Below are 16601 nucleotides of genomic sequence, written 5' to 3' on the forward strand. Positions count from 1 at the left end.
ACGTAAATACAATTTTTTTAAAAAATCTTATTTTCTCACATTTTTTAAAAATGTTATTCATAATGAATTATGTTCCATATATGAATAGTTAATGGTAAATTAAAGCCCTGTTTCTCCTGAACAAAATTATATATAATAAGTGTGGGTGCATATAATATGAAAGAGGGGAACTACGGGTGAACAGACATTTAGCGCAAATTCCAGTTTTTGTTTACGTTTTGTTTTGATCAGAACGTGCACTATTGACTCCGTTCTGAATGGGTTAAAGGGACTCTCCAGTGCCAGGAAAACATACCTGTTTTCCTGGCACTGCAGGACCCTGCAGTGCCCCTCTCCCTCCCACCCTTTCAGTGACTTATCTGAATCCAGCGCGGATGTCCCTTGACGCTGGGTCAGGCTCTGCCCACGCTCCTCCCCTGCCGGTGGGGGAGACCTAATGCGCATGTGCGGCAATGGCCACGAGCGCATTAGACCTCCCCATAGGAAAGCATTATTTAATGCTTTCCTATGGGGATTCTGGCAAAGCTGGAGGTCCTCAAGCATAGCGTGAGGACCTCCAACAATCCAATGGGCAGAAGTGATCTGGGTGCATGGACTGTCCCTTTAACGATCAATATCTGAGCTTGAGAAAGACTCCTCTTGGAACCAAAAAGCTACTGAATTGTGAATCTTCATAAAGCTGGCTAAACCATGTGTGCCAAAGACTTTTGTTTACAATATGAGTGGTGTCCCAAGTTAAGCTTTGCATAGGCCAGGGGTAGGCAACCTTCGGAACTCCAGATGTTGTGGACTACATCTTCGATAATGCTCTTCAGCTAGGAAATCCCGTAAAGCAGTGGTTCCCAACCCAGTCCTCAAGTACCCACTACCAGGGATTTAGGAATTACCCAGTTATGTCTAAGGTGTTTTTAGAAAGAAAAAAAAAAGAATAGGGGAGTAAGGACTGAGGGGAGGCCAGGGGTTGCATGGAGGGGCAGCCTCACTCACCGGAGAGTGAGGGAGTAAGGACTAAGGAGAGGCCAGGGGCTGCATGGAGAGGCAGTCCTCCCTGCCAGAGAGTGAGGTAGTAAGGACAGAGGGGAGGATAGGGGTGGCATGGAGGGGCAGTCCCACTCACCGGAGAGTGAGGGAGTAAAGACTGAGGGCAGGCCAGGGGTGGAATGGAGGGAAAGCCCCCCTTACCAGAGAGTGTGGGTTTAAGGACTGAGGGGAGGCAAGGGATGGAGGGGCAGCCCCACTCAATGGAGAGTGTAAGGACTGAGGGGAAGCCAGGGATTGCATGGAGGGTCAGTGTAAGGACTGAGGGGAAGCCATTAGTAGCATGGAGGGTCAGTGTAAGGACTGAGGGGAAGCCAGGAGTAGCATGGAGGGTCAGTGTAAGGACTGAGGGGAAGCCAGGAGTAGCATGGAGGGTCAGTGTAAGGACTGAGGGGAAGCCAGGGATGGCATGGAGGGTCAGTGTAAGGACTGAGGGGGAGCCAGGAGTAGCATGGAGGGGCAGTGTAAGGACTGAGGGGAGGACAGGGGTGGCATGGAGGAGCAGTCCTCCTTGCCAGAGGGTGAGGGTTTAAGGACTGAGGGGAGGGCAGGGGTGGCATGGAGTAATTAGACTGTCTTCCCATTAGCTGTCTTGTTGCCTCCATGCTGTGTCAGATGCCAGTTTTGCACAGAATTGACATCAACCAACTTGTTATTTTGTTGGAAGGTACTGCACCTACAGGTACCATAACCACTTGGAATGCCCAGATGGTGACTGTACCTGGAGTAACGCTTTAACTAGGGGGCAGAGTATTGGGAGGGGGGGGGGGGGGGGCAGACAGCTTTGACGTAGGCGGTGCTAGACGTCATTGAGGGGGCGTGGTTACTGCATTGTGGCAGAGTTACCACGGAGGATAAATACCCTGTCAGTGCCTTTCACACGCAGTTACACCCAGCGGGCAGGCACCGTGCGGCACGGAAGGGCGGGCGGAAGAACTGTGTGCCCACAGCTCGACGTCACCAGAGCTGCTTCTAGCCAGGGAACTGTCCAACCAATCCGGTGCCTGCAAAGCGGCTTCACCATCAGAGCGAGGCTTGGAACGCAAGCACGACCTGCCAGCCATAGCCGCACTATCCAATCGCTGCGAGCCGTCCGATCCGCTTCTGGGGGGCGGAGCCGGATGTTAGGGTTTGAATTTGCGGGCAGTTTGAATGTCTCCTGGTGAGGAGGGACAAGGAAGGACCGGGACGAGGATTGTTGGAGTTTATACGGGGAGCTCGAGGCGGCGCGGGAGACAGACACCCGGTGCTGGGGAGCCCGGCTGCAGGTGTGTGGGCAGCATTGTGTGTGTTTATATCAGCGCTGAGTACCAGGTCGCACTGTGTGTGTATACAATCAGTCTGTGGGCGGAGTTTGTTTTTGTTGTACTTTTGCCTCAGTGTGAGCTATTAGTTATCTCTTTCCTTAATTTCCTTTGTTATGGAAAAGCAGCCTTACTATCCTCTTCTTTCACTCTCCCTGCAAGTTGATGGTACCCTTGGTGTTTAAATTATACGGGTTGTCGCACTGCCCTTTACATTTTATGGGTTACCATACTGCCCCTTTAAATTACTTGCGGTTGCCGCGCTGCCCCTTTAAATTACTTGCGGTTGCCGCGCTGCCCCTTTAAATTACTTGCGGTTGCCGCGCTGCCCCTTTAAATTACTTGCGGTTGCCGCGCTGCCCCTTTAAATTACTTGCGGTTGCCGCGCTGCCCCTTTAAATTACTTGCGGTTGCCGCGCTGCCCCTTTAAATTACTTGCGGTTGCCGCGCTGCCCCTTTAAATTACTTGCGGTTGCCGCGCTGCCCCTTTAAATTACTTGCGGTTGCCGCGCTGCCCCTTTAAATTACTTGGGGTTGGCGCGCTGCCCCTTTAAATTACTGGGGTTGGCGCGCTGCCCCTTTAAATTACTGGGGCTTGGCGCGCTGCCCCTTTAAATTATTGGGGCTTGGCGCGCTGCCCCTTTAAATTATGGGGCTTGGCGCGCTGCCCCTTTAAATTATGGGGCTTGGCGCGCTGCCCCTTTAAATTATGGGGCTTGGCGCGCTGCCCCTTTAAATTATGGGGCTTGGCGCGCTGCCCCTTTAAATTATGGGGGTTGGCGCGCTGCCGCACATCAATCATTGCAGCTATGAACTAGAAAAGCTACAATTTCTAGGGAAATTGTGTGAAGTGTTCTTGCCTCCACCAGTAGTCTACAACTGGAGTGGGCGGAGTAACTGTTATCATTTATATAGCACATTTAATTGCAACGTTGTTGCACAGTTACATTAAAACATACATTTATAAAAACATTAGCAGGTGTGAAAAAGGCTTTGTCTATGACATCACTTGCTGCTGCTGCCTTGCACAGGTCAGAGTATTTTTGCGGTTGCCATCTTCTAACGGTCGTATTTTAAAAACTATAAATCCTACAGTGAAGAGCTTTATATTGTGAGAATCACAAGACCCAGACCTACATTTTGATGTATAGTATGTCTCTGAGATATTAACAAGGAAGGCACAGTCGCAGTTTAGAAATTGCCCTTCAAATGTGAGCTTTGCAGAGTGGCGTTTCAATGAATGTCAATGGACTGCGTGAGTTGCAAACAAATGGTCATATTGCGAAAACAATCAGGACTATGGCTTAGCCGTGGACATTTTTAGTGGCAGCAGGGATAGCTGAACGTTTTGATATAAGATTTGTGTAGGTGGGCTTGAAAATGAGGGAGTAGTGGCAGTTTAGAAATCATGTCCTGATTTTTCAGCTTTTGCCAGCTCCCACTCTAGCTTTGCCATTCATTCCTATGGGACAAATTTCGCCACAAGAACGACGATATTCCGAGAACCATTCAGCGAAATGTTCCACAAAGTAATAGCAACGCGATCGGGAACAATCTGCACGTTTTGGTAAATTTTTGTCTATGTAGTGTAAAAACTGTGGGAGGAGTTAGGGTGGCAAATTTGGCTATAATAAGAATAATAATAATAACTAGAAAAGTTACAATTTCTGGGGAAATTGTGTGAAGTGTTCTTGCCTCCATCAGTAGTCTACAACTGGAGTGGGCGGAGTAACTGTTATCATTTATATAGCACATTTAATTGCAACGTTGTTGCACAGTTACATTAAAACATACATTTATAAAAACATTAGCAGGTGTGAAAAAGGCTTTGTCTATGACATCACTTGCTGCTGCAGCCTTGCACAGGTCAGAGTATTTTTGCGGTTGCCATCTTCAAACGGTCGTATTTTAAAAACTATAAATCCTACAGTGAAGAGCTTTATATTGTGAGAATCACAAGACCCAGACCTACATTTTGATGTATAGTATGTCTCTGAGATATTAACAAGGAAGGCACAGTCGCAGTTTAGAAATTGCCCTTCAAATGTGAGCTTTGCAGAGTGGCGTTTCAATGAATGTCAATGGACTGCGTGAGTTGCAAACAAATGGTCATATTGCGAAAACAATCAGGACTATGGCTTAGCCGTGGACATTTTTAGTGGCAGCAGGGATAGCTGAACGTTTTGATATAAGATTTGTGTAGGTGGGCTTGAAAATGAGGGAGTAGTGGCAGTTTAGAAATCATGTCCTGATTTTTCAGCTTTTGCCAGCTCCCACTCTAGCTTTGCCATTCATTCCTATGGGACAAATTTCGCCACAAGAACGACGATATTCCGTGAACCATTCGGCGAAACGTTCCACAAAGTAATAGCAATCCGATCGGGAACAATCTGCACGTTTTGGTATATTTTTGTCTATGTAGTGTAAAAACTGTGGGAGGAGTTAGGGTGGCAAATTTGGCTATAATAAGAATAATAAGAATAATAATAATAATATATATGTGAGATAACATTAAGTGGTCTTGCTATGCAAGAACACTTAATAATAATAATATATATGTGAGATAACATTAAGTGGTCTTGCTATGCAAGAACACTTAATTAATGTATTCTTGTAGTGTTTGACTCCATAGGTCAAAGAAGTGACATAGGATCACCCTATGAGTTTTTAAGTAGATGTCATTCACCTTGGATATTTACACAGGCTTGTTTAAATGTGTAAACATATCTTCTTAAAAATAAACAATGCAGACTAAAACAGGGATCAAAATCAAATAATGTAGTTGCATGACAGGAAAAACGTATTGTGTTTTTTTTGTTTGATACAAAGTCCACTGAATTGCAAAATCAAGTTTAAACAGCTTGTAACTGCATAACAAAAGTTGTCGTTTTCATACAATCTATTCTGCTTTAGATTTTGCACTCAAACACGTATCAATGGAAACGTTAGTAATAATGCAATCGATTTATTGTTCCCTTAACCAGTTAGTGAAAAATATATTAATAATTACAATTGTTTTAATTTAATCGTATGTGCAGTTGTATTCATTTCATCATATGTACAGCTGCTATATACAGAAAATATTATTTACAAAACCCTCCATAAACACTGTTCTCTTATAAATAGTATGAAATTAATTATCTGAGTATATATACAAAAAGTTGGTGATGATCCTACTGATGATATAAAGGAAAGACGTCTAGCCTGCTGACAGGTGTAGCTGCCTATATAAAGTCATAAAGAAAAAAATTGAAAAAAATAAAACCGGAAAAAAATGAAAAAACGGAAAAATAGAAATACAGAATAAAAAGTGAAAAACATATAATCCTTGTATGTAACAGTCCAGAAAAAATAGTGCACTGTAATGTCAATATATGGGTGGATCTCACCAGTTGAATATCCTCTTTGCATAAAGAGCTGAAGGGTTTTCCAGTGATTATGTAGTCAGAAATTGAAGGGGGTGAAGGAGGTGAATTTGTTCCAGCAGGCTATCAAGCTGAACCTTCCTCTTTGGTAGAATATTCTTGCTGCAACACCGTCCAATAGAAGGATCACCTCACCGGCACCAGATGCATATACGTATGGTCAGAGACACTTGGGCTATGGGCTCGTAACATCCACGTCCCTTCAAAGGCCCCTTTTTTTTTTTTCTTTTCCTCTCTCTCTATGACTTCATATAGGCAGCTACACCTGTCAGCAGGCTAGACGTCTTGCCTTTATATCATCAGTAGGATCATCACCAACTTTTTGTATATATACCCCGATAATTAATTTCATACTATTTATAAGAGAACAATGTTTATGGAGGGTTTTGTAAATAATATTTTCTGTATATAGCAGCTGTACATATGATAAAATGAATACAACTGTACATACGATTAAATTAAAACAATTGTAATTATTAATATATTTTTCACCAATTGGTTAAGGGAACAATAAATCGACTGCATTATTACTAACGTTTCCATTGATACGTGTTTGAGTGCGGTATTCATGTTTTGATTTTTATTGAGATTATGAGGCGGTTAACCTCGAATACCTGCACCTAGGACGTGATTGAGTGCCAGCACACATTGTAGTTTTGCTTTAGATTTTGTGCCTTGTGTGTCACTGAATTCAGTGTTTGATAGAAAAAGGAAACATAAATATGAGAGGACTGTGGTAGGGGGTGTTTGAAATAGTTTATTAAGGTTTCTAAAAGTGTCAATTTATTTGCTGTTACAGCAAAGGAACACTCTAGGCCAGGGGTAGTCAACCTACGGCACGTATGTCATGCATGGCACTCAAGATGCCTTTGCATGGCACTCTAGGTTGCCAGAGCCAAACAGACACTGGTCTGTCAGATATATGCTAGTGCACACTAATTGGTGAATGCAGGTGGTGATCCTTAAAGGACCACTATAGTGCCAGGAAAACATACTCGTTTTCCTGGCTCTATAGGGTCCTTGGGTCCCCCTCACCCTCAGGGCCCTCCTCCCGCTGGCTCTAGGGTGAGGAAGGGGTTAATCCCTTACCTTTTTTCCAGCCACGGGCTCCCTCGGCGCTGGGGACTCTCCTCCTCCTTTCCCGTCATCGGCTGAATGCGCATGCGCGGCATGAGCCGCACACGCATTCAGCCAGTCTCATAGGAAAGCATTCTCAATGCTTCCCTTTGGACGCTGGCGTCTTCTCTCTGTGAAAATCACAGTGAAAGCGCAGAAGCGCCTCTAGCAGCTGTCAGCCACTAGAGACTGGATTAACCCATTTGTAAACATAGCAGTTTCTCCGAACAGCAGAAAGGGTTAATCCTAGAGGGACCTGGCACCCAGACCACTTCATTAAGCTGAAGTGGTCTGGGTGCCTAAAATGGTCATGTTAAGGGCAATCCTTAATTTACCAATTGCAGCGCTTAAAGGAAGTGATCTAAAATCACTCCATCCCAACACTTATGAACGGGTACCAGCACTGGAGCAGAGCAGCCCACAGCAGCCATCACAGATTTTGACCTGCACCTGGCCAACCCGTTTCCCACTGGATCCCAGAGAAGCCACGCACACTGCTAGATATATACACAGAGCTGCAAAAGAAGCCTTCCTGTTATACAAATAATATAAATAGCCCACACACACAGTCCCCACAACACCACTGACCATCCACGTACACGCACACAACCTCACAAGCAGCCCCTCACATGCAATACCCCAAGCAGCCCCACACATATACACACCACTAAACACACAATGTGACATAACATCCACACACACAATTCCACAAGCAGCCCCCATACACAGCCCACATTTATAGTTATCAGGCACAATATCATGAACATATACAATATAACAGCCCACATATACATAAATACAATGGTACAAAGCAACTGCAGCAACCATAAATTACACAAGCAGAATAAAGTAACACACATCTCAATAAAAAAAAAAAAAATAGGACCGGCACACCAAGAGACTTCAACATCTTGTTTTGGCACAGTACTACAAAAAAAAAAGTTGCCTACCCCTGCTCTTGGCACTAGAACCACAGATTTTAATTTTTGGTTTCTGGAGTCTCTAGTCACTGGGTCCCCCATCAGCTTATGGATAACCAGCAACATTAATGTGCATGCGCATAGTGTGTGTGTGTGTTAACAAATATACATTCCTACAGATTGTGAATGACACTCTTCTGAGAAAACTCATGTAAAGGCATGCAAATGGCTGTGCAGCTCTCAACCTAAAAATAATGATGTGTTTTACCAGGAGTGTATCCGTAAATAAAATAACTTTAATTTATATATTGCTTCTAGCCATGTGACTAGTGTAATGTATGCCAGATTAGGTACCTGGTGCTGTAAAGGTTGAAATTAAATTCTGACCCTAACAGAGCTTTTGGCAGGGGCAATCCCAAATGTGCTGAATTGTTCATATCTGCCTTGGTCAAAAGTTCACATTCCAGTGCAACGGGTTGCAATACCTGCACGTAAAATAACAATAATTAGCTTGTTCTACAACTTTCTTGCTGATCACTTGTTGATTTAAAAAAAAAAAAAAATGTATTTAAAGGTATTCTGATTACTTCTCTGCTCTGCGTTCTGTCATAAATTAAAATGGATTATAATGCAGGTCAAGGGTAGAACATGAATTCTGAAAGACGGGTCACATACATCCCATCCAAACCTTTTCATTCCACTGCCAGTTCTTTTCCAACAGTGAACAAGACCATGTTTGATATTGTCAATGCTGTCACTTTTGTCCTGAAGTCTATACAAGTAAGGGTACTGAGACTTGTTTCTTTGTACTCAAAGGATGAGGATGTACCAGTTCTAATTGGTTCAATATGCACTGTATTCCTGATCTGGTAGTTATGTGAATAGAGATGTGTTTATTCTGACAAGATGCCCTTTTGTGAAATTTGGAGGAGTAGCACAGTAGTGATTGTACTTTCTTTGAGTATGCTTTGAGGTTTTGTGTTTTTTTTTTTTTTTTAATTAAATTCAGTGAGTGACTCTCATGCATGCACAGTACAACAATAGGGCTTCCATTAACTGGTTAATAAAAAATAAAACTAGGATGTGAAGCAACTATCTAATGTTTAATTAAATTATTTAATCTCTGTCTCCTGCGTGATTGTGTGTAGGCATTCTAATGAGATGTCATTTGTGCTGAGATGCAACATTTATGGTCAGGGTAGCTCCTTATGGTGTTACTCAAACCTGCCTTCCTAGATTTGGCATCGGGGACCTAGAAAGAGACCCCCAGAAAAGGCATAGGTAGCTTAGCATCATGTAGTCATAATAAAGAAGGGGGAGCTCCTAGTCTTTCACTAAAGTGTCTGGAACTATTTTTGCATGTGATATGTACATTTACTCTGGGAACATGATCTCTTGTGTGACATTTGCTTTTATGTGACTTGATGTGAAACACAGAACTGAATGACAGCAGCAACATTACATGTCTTGTAGCACATGCACGATCATGGGATCAGAGCATGGCATCATTGGATTCCTATATTTCTTTTTACATTATATGTCAGGTTATGCATTAGCATGTTTATATAAATACAAAAAATGAAGAAAAAGTGTTTGTTTATAATTATGAAAGGTGACCCTTCTTGCAGTTGAGATAGGAATAGATAAAAGAACAAAGGGTTACAAATCAAAAGGTGTGTGTGTGTGTATGTATGTATGTATGTATGTATGTGTGTGTGTGTGTATATGTGTATATATATATATATATATATATACACACACACACTTGTTATTGAAATGTTTTTCATCCCCCATTGAAAATTTTAATTTATTGTCAAAATTTACAGACGTTCAGTTGTTTGCAATGAACAGATCAAACAAAAGCAATAGAAATAGCTCAACACAACGAATGCTTTAACGGCCAATTAATCTGGGAATTTCTTGATATTATCTGCTCGTTGAACAGTTGAGTTGTCTCAGGAGGTCCATTGTGGTCCTGACTGTATGGGCAGTAGTCCCATTCTGTTGAAACCACATTTCAAGATGATTTTTCACTACAGGATGTAACATTTTTCCCATCATATCCCTATATCACACACAATTAAAATTCCTCTATTTTTACTTGTTGTTCCTTTGTAAAATTACCCATGATGAATCCCCTTAAAGTTGAACTACTAACAAATGTGGTGTTTTCCTTTAAATCCTACTCTACCGTGTGTGTATGTATATATATAATATATATATTTCTCCAATTTAAATAGTTTTTATGTATTGTACCACTTTTGATAATATGGACTAATTTTTTATTTTTTTTTCCCATCATCATCAATGACCACATTTAGGTATTGCAAGATTAAACTGATAGAATGAGTCAGATCACTCCTACGTCGTCCATGAGTTTGCGTAAGTATTTTGTTACAAATTTAAACTGCACATTTTTTTTTTTTTTTTTTTTGTGTCAAACTTGCATCTTACTTAGTAGTCTAAAAAAGTAAGGATGTAGGGTTTCCTTTGAGCATCTTGAAAACTGTAATGGGCAGTGTGAGCAACAGTGAAATAACATTAGGCTATAGACATGGCTTTAATGCAAGATTTTCTAGAAATTTAGTTAAATGGCCACTATAGTCACCAGAACAACTACACCTTATTGCATTTGTTCTGGTGGGTATAATCATTCCCTTCAGGCTTTTTACTGTAAACACTTTATTTTCAGAGAAAATGCAGTGTTTACATTAGAACCTAGGGATAACTCTACTGGCCACTCCTTAAATTGCTGCTGGAGGTGCTTCCTGGGTCAGTGCTGCACAGTGTCTCCACCCTCTGCATGCAGATGCTGAACTCTCCTTATAGAGATGCATTGATTCAATGCATCTCTATGAGGAGATGCTGATTGGCCAGGGCTGTGTTTGACTTGTGCTGGCTCTGCCTATGATCTGCCTCTCTGACCAGCTCAGCCAGTCCTATGGGGATGCATTGTGATTGGCTCAGACCACCACTTCTGATGTCAGCAGACAGTGGGCAGGTCAGGGGCAGAGCCAGCAGCTGCAGACGTTAATACAAATAAGATTTTACTATATTTAAGGGGCCAGGGAGGCTGGATGGTTGTTTTAACACTAAAGGGTCAGGAGTACGTTTGTGTTCCTGACCTTATAATGTTCCTTTAACAAAAATGTATACATGAGAAGATATTCTCTTTAAGGTGGTAAATGTATTTTGACAGGGGCCCTTTAAAACGCTGGTATTTTTTTTTTTTTTCTTCTCCACTCGTGCATTGCAGAGGTCCAAAGTGATGGTCAAGTGACTAAAATGTCTGGCAAATATCTTTTTGTACAAGGAATACTGCCTCCTTGAACATTTTGACCTGTGCTAATTCTTGGCAGTGAGCCATCACTGTTCCTCAGTAGATAGATTGACTTGGCTATGTTTAACCATACCTGCTCTAAAGGTTACTGTTCTATATACGATAGGCATTCTGTGCCGTATGTAACTCAGACTTTATTTCCATGTCCTTTCCTTTAGCTTGCATGCTCTGTGGCCGGCAGGATGATTGCCCTGAAAAATATGGTGAGAAAAAGACATTGCATAACTTGACATTGCACTATAACTGTCTGGTAAGTTTATCAAAAACTTCTTTCATCCTGGTATAATCCATAGTCTTGAAAATAAAACAAAAACTGTGTGCTTAAATAGGATATACGGTGTTGAAAATCGCTTCACACTCTGGTATAATTCCCAAGTACTACCAACAAGAAATAGTGTGCAATGATGAGTGGAGCAATGAAAAACACCAAATATAGAGAGAATGAGGAAATGAAAAATAAAGTACAATGCAGACTTTATACTTGTATGCAGGTTCCTCCAAACGATGTAGTTATATGTACATATGTAAACTACATGTTGGTTATGGGCATATATGGGGCAATGTCCTCCGTCATAGGTTACTTCATCTATCATTAAGTAGATGTCATAACTTGCACTTTATAAACAATGAGGTCACTTTAAGAATAAAAGACCGTTCTATTGAAGGAACTATAAAATTGATCTATGTTAACAATCTTTTTTTTTAAGCATTATTTAATACAATTTTTTGATTGGTAATATTGACCTGAATTATATTGGAGGAACTATTTATGTTTCAAAGTTAATTATATAGTTTTTAATAATCATTATATTGTAATTGGGGCAAATATGAAGTAACCTATCACGGAGGACATTGCCCCATATATGCCCATAACCAACATGGTGGTTATGAACACGTCCTGAGGAAGCCGCGAAACGCGTTGACGTCACGTAAGGGGAAGGAGCTTGCTGTGCATGGAACTCGGAGCTGATCTTTGGAAGTCTACACAGACCAGCTGATTCACATACCGTCGGAGCCCTGACGGCAAATTGCAGCCTGCCTGTCACCCTACTACTAAAAGCGAAGATTTGAGTTACAGCATACGCTGTTTAAACTCACCACCTGATTCAGTAAGGGGCCAACCACCCTTCTTTTTTTATTTAGTATCTATACTATTTTTATATTTTAATTGTATTGATGTTTTTCCCTGCATGTAGCAGAAAATGTCATTTTGCAAATATATTGAAAGCACTTTATTATGGAAAGGTTACAGAAAGTAACAAGTTCTGTTGAATAGATGAGAAACACGGTTTCTGTCAGTGTTAACCATCTGCACTATTATTGTATTTTTTTTTTGTCTTTTTTACATATAACTACATCGTTTGGAGGAACCTGCATACAAGTATAAAGTCTGTATTGTACTTTAGTTTTCATTTCCTCATTCTCTCTATATTTGGTGTTTTTCTTTGCTCCACTCATCATTGCACACATAATCCATAGTCTTCTCAGTTAGTAGTATAGCGATCTTGGTAGACCTGTTTCTATAATCTCCTCAGAACTTATTGTTCTGTAGCTGTACAATTTTCTTATCTAAAAGGTGTGTTGTTCTACGTATATGCCGTATGTGATTAAACAAATGTATGGAATATGTGACATGTCTGTGTTTCTTTCTAGCTGTTGTCCAGTGGTATATGGCAAAGAGGAGAAGAGGATGAAGGACTATATGGCTTTCTTTTGGATGATATTAAGAAGGAAGTGAATAGAGCCAAAAAAATGGTAGGCAAGAGGAGTTTGTCCTAGTGAACTCTTACCACAGAACAAGCACAATATACAGTGTATATGTATGTGCATTTCTATGTATCCCACATGCATGCAGGCCTCAAAATTTCTTCTAGGCATTGGCTAGTGAAACTTCCAGGATAGCCATGGCTGGTAACTTAAAGTCTAGCTAGTGGTTCAGTACTCGTAATTTTAATGTACACCGGCAGGCCTACATGTGTCCATAATGGCCATTATTAACCCCTTCCCGAACTTGGACGTACCAGGTACGTTCGACACAAAGCTGTCGTTAAAGACCTCGGATGTACCTGGAAGTCCGCAGCAAATCTGACCCATTTATTTACCTGGACCGGCGATCCCCGGCCGGAGCTGCTGTAGTTCACCTGCAGCAGTCCCCCAGACAGCTAAAATGTTGTAAAGAAAATGAATAAACATTTAATGTATTATATATGTACAATATATTCTAAAATAGTTAAAGAATTTTATGATATGCATATATATATATAATGCATAAATATGATTTCATTATAAGTGTACTTTGAGATATATTAAGCGTAAATAGTTTGCCTGGTAATCCCAAGTCCTCTACAGTAAAACAAACGGAAGAGGATATTGGGGTATTGACAGGCAAAAAGTAATGGTCAGTGGGTGTTGCCAGTGCCACCAAAGGGCATGTACCCGGTTAAATGTAAAGATTGAAAAGTATAAATTAACTGGCAAGATGGTTATATTTGAACAACTTGGAGGTCTATGCCTACTAAGTCTTACAGTGATGTGCTGTGAGGGGTAAACTTGGGAGATAGGAGATAAATGGCTCCTTACTGTCTAAAAATCGGTACTAATGCACAGAAAAACTGACTGCTGTCTTTATTGAATCCTTAATAGCATAGTTTGCCGATAGACAGTCTCCCTTTATTGTAGCTATAGCCTAACCAATAAATCAATAGTATCGGTGGCTAAGGTCTGGTTACCAAAAAGCTAACAAAAAATTCCCCATAAAGGTACATTGGCAGCAATAAAGAAATCAAAGGATTGCAATGATCAAAACGTGATCAGCTAAAGGTAACTCCTTCCTTTTGATTCTATATAGGAGATATAGATTGGAGACCAATTCCCCTAATATCTATATAGAGACTTGTAACCCACTCTTCTGGTATCTGTCTGACCGAGAGCCTGTACATCAGTCCCTAATAACCTCCCAACACCTTCGAGGGTGTTCTAATCTGTTACTGACTCTAAAATAGAGCGAATACTGCCTAATGTGCCGTCACAATCGCTGTAAGGACAACACTGTGAAAATTAAAGAAAATTACATTAACCAGTGAGGGTCTAAATACCCATAGTGTGCAAACAAGTGATAAAGTGAAAAAAATAAAATAGGAAGGCTAACGCCCGACGCGCGTTTCAGTGTACTCAGACACCTTCGTCAGGGGCTAAAGATTTTATCACCTGGGAAAAGCCGGGACTTTTAAATCCCCTGTGTCCAATCCCCTTCTTCCGTACTTCCTCCGTGGGCCGGTCACATGACCGGAATCCTGTGACGTTGATCGTGACGTCCTGCATCATGTGACCAGAGCGTCATGTGTCCCTGTCCGCCCACGTGACTAGCCGTGGGCGGATTGGTAGGCGGGGCGAAGTATATTTAACAATTAGATTGACTGATTAGGTAAAATAGCATTGCGTCAATAATGACGCCCTGCCTCACGTGACTGTCACTGGGTGGGAGCAATGGGAGGGACTCTGTGACGGACATCAATTTTGATTGACGGCTTCTATTGAAATAGTTGCCAGTCTTCAACTAGATGTGCTCTTTGGTCATCAAATTTAAATGTGTTTAATACACTAATTATCCTCCAGGATCCATTTGCTATATCTATTCTCGATTTATCAGTAGGAGTGGTGGACTTTGTATGAATGTTAATTGCTGTGTTTTATAATTAGCTTGTAGTATAACATTCTGATGTCTTCCACTTCAAAGAGTTGTAAACTGATGTTTCCCTAGAGGATTAGTATACGCAGGATAATTATGGTAATCCTCTACGGATGTCATCCTCTATGGGGGATATGGTACAAAAAATACTTTGAGATATACACACACACACATTCTACATAAATATTTAACTATTAACTTACTAATTATTTAATTTTATTAATTATAATTGTGACAACCCAGGCAGACCGTCAAGAGAATTTAATTGTCAAGCCTTATATTTAACCCCGTAACTCCAAAACACCATACAACCTATACTCGGGAGACTTCGCTGAACACAAATGAGTTTTTAAAAACCGTAAAAGTTATCATGACGATGATATCACTGACTATTGTCAGTGAAAGTGAAGTTTTTTGCATTTTTCACACACAAACGCCATTTTCACTGACTATATCATTGTGATACATTTTACTGTTTTGAAACACTGATATTTGTGTTTAGCGAAGTCTCCCGAGTATAACAGTACCCCCCATGTACAGGTTTTAGAATGTTTATGAAAGTTACAGGGTCAAATATAGGGCTTGATTTTCATTTTTTTTTTTTACATTGAAATTTGCAAGATTGGATATGTTGCGTATGGTAGCCCAGGAATGAGAATTACCCCCATGATGGCATACCATTTGCAATAAACCACAACCCAAGGTTTTGCAAATGAGGTATGTTCAGTCTTTTTTAGTAGCCACTTAGTCACAAACACTGGCCAAAGTTAGTATTCATAATTTTGTTTTGCATTTTTAACACACAAATATAAATGCTAACTTTGGCCAGTGTTTGTGACTAAGTGGCCACTAAAAAACACTGGCCATACACCATATTGAATACCCTGGGTTGTCTACTTTAAAAAAAAAAAAAAAACGGACATGTGAGGTGTGATTCAGAGATTTATGACAGATAACAGTATTACAATGTCACTATTGATACATTTTAAAAATATATATTTTGAAACCGCACTGTCCTACTTGTACTTATAGCCCTATAACTTGCAAAAAAAAAAAAGCTAAGAACGTGTTAACATTGGGTATTTCTAAACTCAGGATAAAATTTAGAAACTATTTAGCACGGGTGTTTATTGGCTGTCATAAATGCTTAGATTTTGGGTGTCAGTTAGAAAAAATGGGTTTAAAAATAATAATAATGAAAATAATGGTATCTTTAGAAAGACCATGTAATGGCGAGAAAAACGGCATATAATATGTGTGGGTACAGTAAATGAGTAAGAGGAAAATTACAGCTAAACACAAACACCGCAGAAATGTAAAAACAGCACTGGTACTTTACGGTAAGAAAATTAAAAAACAAAAAAAACGGTCTGGTCACTAGGGAGTTAGTCCTAAAAAACGAGAAATTTTCTTTTCTCGTTACAGTTTTGGACTACTTTTACTTTTCCCAGTCCACAAACCTATCTTCAATTGGCCTGGACATTGGAAACTGACTTATCTGAGCACCCCCCCCCCCCCCACACACACACACACTCACACCAGTTGGAAATTCTTTATCATTCTCTCTCCATCAATGTATTTCTTTCTTCCCTCCAGAAATGCTGTCTATGTAAAAATCGGGGAGCCTCAATTGGCTGTGTGACCCCCAGGTGTAAAAAGAGCTACCATTACCCTTGTGGGGTTGAAAAAGAATGCATCTTCCAGTTCACAGAAAGCTTCAGGTAATAGTACCAATTGCAATAAGATATTTGTGTTTGTGTTGGGCTTTTC

General features: G+C 40.7%; 1 protein-coding gene across 1 annotated transcript in view; it reads left to right on the forward strand.

Annotated features, from left to right (window-relative positions):
* Positions 1-1942: 1942 nt before the first annotated feature.
* Positions 1943-16601, forward strand: part of G2E3 (G2/M-phase specific E3 ubiquitin protein ligase) — a 29503-nt gene continuing 14844 nt past the window's right edge. The window contains exons 1-5 of the mRNA XM_063439416.1: positions 1943-2306; positions 10125-10185; positions 11302-11393; positions 12797-12898; positions 16428-16552. Coding sequence (XP_063295486.1) covers positions 10149-10185; positions 11302-11393; positions 12797-12898; positions 16428-16552 — 356 coding nt within the window. The 5' untranslated portion in view covers positions 1943-2306; positions 10125-10148. The remainder of the gene's footprint in view (positions 2307-10124; positions 10186-11301; positions 11394-12796; positions 12899-16427; positions 16553-16601) is intronic.

Source organism: Pelobates fuscus, chromosome 13 (assembly GCF_036172605.1).
Source record: "Pelobates fuscus isolate aPelFus1 chromosome 13, aPelFus1.pri, whole genome shotgun sequence".
Taxonomy (NCBI): Eukaryota; Metazoa; Chordata; class Amphibia; order Anura; family Pelobatidae; genus Pelobates; species Pelobates fuscus.